The following is a 3,594-nucleotide window of genomic DNA, read 5'->3' as shown; positions in this document are numbered from 1 at the left end:
TACCGAAACAACACAACGTCTTGAGATTGACAAAAAAGTCAGCACAACATCTTGAAGTTTTTTTTTTTGAGGGACAACATCTTGAAGTTGACAAAGTCAGCACAACGTCTTGAGCTTGACAAAATCAGACACCTTCGTAGTCGACAAGAACATCTCCTCTCATTGAACACACATAGTTAGAAGGCTGAAAAAATTCAGAAAAACATGACCACCGCGCCAAGTCTATGACAAACCCTAGTGAAATGGTTCCGCCACAGGAAACCCCAACCATTTTTTTGCTCTGTAGCTAACTTTTTTTCCAAGAGTACGTCAACGACATATCATATTTTTTATAGAAGACAGCTGAAATTTTACAAGAAGTTTAAGTACTCTGCGAAGAGAGACTCAAATGATACACCCACACTAACACCGACAAAACAAACAAAGCTGAAGCACCAACAGTGGGATCGAAAAATCTAACGCGCGGGAACAGTGACCTAAATTTCACATTGCCTGTAACACAGAGTACAGATGGGCCCTTTCAGTTGTGAGAAAAGCCAGTAGAAAGTCTACGACTCATGCATTTTACTAGAGAGAACCTTTCCGCTAGATAGCTGAGCATAATTCCACACGCACCCCGTCGGCGTCGATGACCATGGGCTTGCTGGCCGGAGATGGCGGTGGCGGCGGCCTTGGCTACAACACGAGCTGCGGGAAGACCAGCGGCCTGGTGTGGAACCTGACGTCCTCCTACGCGGACCAGAGCAACGAGGCCTCCATGATGTCCGCCACCGTCATCATGTTCCTCCTCGCCGCACTCTTCTTCAACCTCAACCTCTTCAGCGGCCTCTCCGACACCAGCGCCATCCTCGACCCCAAGGTCCGCGTCGTGCTCTCCAAGGCGCTCTCCCTCTTCCTCCCCGTCATGTCCTACCTCTTCTCCGAGGCCAAGAACGCCGGCGGCCTCGCGTGCGGCGGCGCCGCCGCGCCCGAGCTCCCGCTGCGGGCCCGGCTGATCCTCACGTGGATGCTCCTCGTCGAGCTCCTCCGCAACAAGGTGGAGGAGATCCGCATGCAGCGCGGGGACGACGGCTGGCACAGGGGCACCGTGGAGCGCGCCGGCCGCGTCGTCTGGCTCGGGAGCCTCGTCTTCTTCAACCTGCGCGGCGCCGGGCGCAAGTCCGTGCTGGGCATCCTCTGGCTCCTCTGCGTCGCCAAGCTGGTGCAGAGGGTCACCTTCACCTTGGTGGGGAAGAACTCTCTCGCCTACGGGAAGAACGCGCGCCTCATCATCTCCTACATGCATCATGTGCCTCATCATCAGCCGCTGCAGCAGCAGCATGGAGACGACGCCGACCACGGCGACGAGCTCTTGCAGAGGTGTCGGTACGCGGTGATGGGAGAAGACAAGCTGGTGAATAAGCCAACCCCGGCCGGCTACAGCGTCACAAGTGACATCACCACCGCCCCGACGACGACGACCGTCGGGAAAATCTGGCGGCTTGCAGAGGATGACCCCTTCCTTGCCTCCGTCGACCAAGACGGGCGGCTGAGGAGGCTCTGCCTCTCCTTCGCGCTCTTCAAACTCCTTCGCCGGAGTTTCGAGCACCTGCCGCCGATGAGCGAGGCCGAGACCCGCGACTGCCGGAGCCTCATCTTCTTCGAAGGGGGCTTGTACTGCAGCAGCAAGAGGAGCAACCGGAGCAATGGCCAAGGCGAAGACGAGAAGGCAGTAGCAGCAGCAGAGGAATTATTCCAGGTGATGAAGGACGAGACCATCTTCCTGAGCGAGTACTACCACTCCGTCGTCCCCGTGGCCCTGGCGAGCCCCTTCTTCCTGCTCGCCAACTACCTGCTCCTCCCGGCCATGGTGCTGCTCCTCTGCCTCGTTATCGTCGTCCTCTGCGGCAACGGCGACGTGCCCTTCGCCTTCCACAGCCTGAGGAGCGACAACTACAGCGTCTCGTTCGGGGTGCTCAGGATGGCCAGGTGCCTCCTGACGAGAGTCCTCAGTTCGCCCTCGGTCTTCTTCTCCACCATCGACCTCTCCATCACCTTGCTCCTCTTCCTCGTGCTGGTGTACGAGCAGGTGTGGGAGTTTGTGGTCTTCCTCTTCTCCAACTGGTTCCTCGTGTCCATGCTCCACGGCTACGCCGCCAAGCCCCGCTGGCGCCGGAGCGCCACCTTCAACTGGGCCATCCGCCGCATGCTCTGGGTGAGGAGCAAGATGAGCCACCCGGACATCACCATGAGGCAGTTCTCCGCGCTCAGGTCCTGCCGTCTCAGCCGCCAGCTGAGGATGGTGCCGGCCGTCTCGCTGACGCTGCCGACCATCCCCGTGCCGAAGGAGGTGAAGCATTCCATCGCGGAGTACCTATTACTATCAGCAACGTCGCTGCAGGAGGAGGACGACTGCGACCCCACCGCCACTCGTCGTGGTCTTCTCAGCAACGGTCAGCTCGCGGTCGCCGAGTACGCGGAGCTCCGGCGTGCGTGCAAGAGCGAGAGCATCGCCGAGGTGATCCTCGCGTGGCACATCGCCACCTGCCTCTTCGAGGAGAAGTTTCCGTCACCGCACGCCTCGCCCTCGCGTGACATGGTTGTGGCGACGACGCTGTCCAGGTACTGCGCCTACCTGGTAGCCTTCCACCCGGAGCTACTGCCGGAAAACGAGGAGAGCACAGAGCGCGTCTTCGAGATCATGGAGGAAGATCTGAGGCGTACGGTCGGTTTCTGGCGCTACCACCTCCCGGCGGCGGTGGCGCCGCTGCTGGGTTCCGGGTACGAGCAGATCATGCGCCTGGAGGAGAGGCCGAACCTGGCCCAGGCGCTAGAAATGGCGGAGATGTCGGCGCTGCAGAGGGGGGCCATCCTAGAGCGCGCGCTGGAGAAAGAAGCCAAGTGCGCCGCAGGCGTGGAGGGGATGTGGAAGGTGCTGGCTGATCTGTGGGTGCAGCTCATGGTGTACGTGGCGCCGTCGGGGGGCGAGGAGCACGTCATGGGGCACGCCAAGGTGCTGCCGGAGGGCGGCGAGTTCGTCACCGTGCTCTGGGCGCTGGCCACGCACACCGGCATGCGCCGCGCCGCGCCGGTGGCTGTCGGCAGCATGGAACATGTTTAGGAGGGGTTATCTGCGAGTTCGTTGTAGATGATGTAGGTGCTACGCTTAAGCGCTGTACGTATCAGTCAGTTGTGTAATCAGAATGATTTTACCTACGTATGTGATGGAATCACCAGCTAGCGCATCCACGCTATGGTTAATTTGCTCTGTTTCTTGATTCTCAATCCTGACTAGGACAACGCCCATGCGTTGTTACAGGGGCACATATATTGTCTCAGTTCTCTAATTTGTCTGATGAATAAGTTTGGGAATCCATGCTACCTTGGAAAATGAATGCGGGAAATTCTGATTCTGTCACAACCCTTCGGCAATTGTGTACTACTACTTAGAGCCTGTTCGGGCTCTCTCCCGGCTCCAACTCCGCTCTGGAGCGGAGCAGCTTCCAGTTCAAATTTTCAGAGTTGCTGGAGGGCCACTCCGCGCACTCCGCTCCGCGCTGAAGGAGCGGAGGGTTGCCGAACGGGGCCTTAGATTCAGGGCACAACCACTAGCTG

General features: G+C 58.7%; 1 protein-coding gene across 1 annotated transcript; it reads left to right on the top strand.

The window, feature by feature from the left end:
• Positions 1-523: 523 nt before the first annotated feature.
• LOC123151398 (uncharacterized) lies at positions 524-3,351 on the top strand. Its single transcript, XM_044571121.1, has one exon. It carries the CDS (start codon positions 629-631, stop codon positions 3,098-3,100), a length of 2,472 nt encoding a protein of 823 aa, XP_044427056.1. The 5' UTR covers positions 524-628; the 3' UTR covers positions 3,101-3,351.
• Positions 3,352-3,594: the final 243 nt, after the last annotated feature.

This window comes from Triticum aestivum, chromosome 7A (genome assembly GCF_018294505.1).
Source record: "Triticum aestivum cultivar Chinese Spring chromosome 7A, IWGSC CS RefSeq v2.1, whole genome shotgun sequence".
In the NCBI taxonomy this organism is placed as follows: domain Eukaryota; kingdom Viridiplantae; phylum Streptophyta; class Magnoliopsida; order Poales; family Poaceae; genus Triticum; species Triticum aestivum.
The sequence above is the reverse complement of the archived record's forward strand: the minus strand, read 5'-3'. Positions and strand labels throughout refer to the sequence as shown.

Coding starts and splice junctions, on each gene's coding strand:
- LOC123151398 (XM_044571121.1), top strand. CDS start 629: ATGACCATGGGCTTGCTGGCCGGAGATGGCGGTGGCGGCGGCCTTGGC.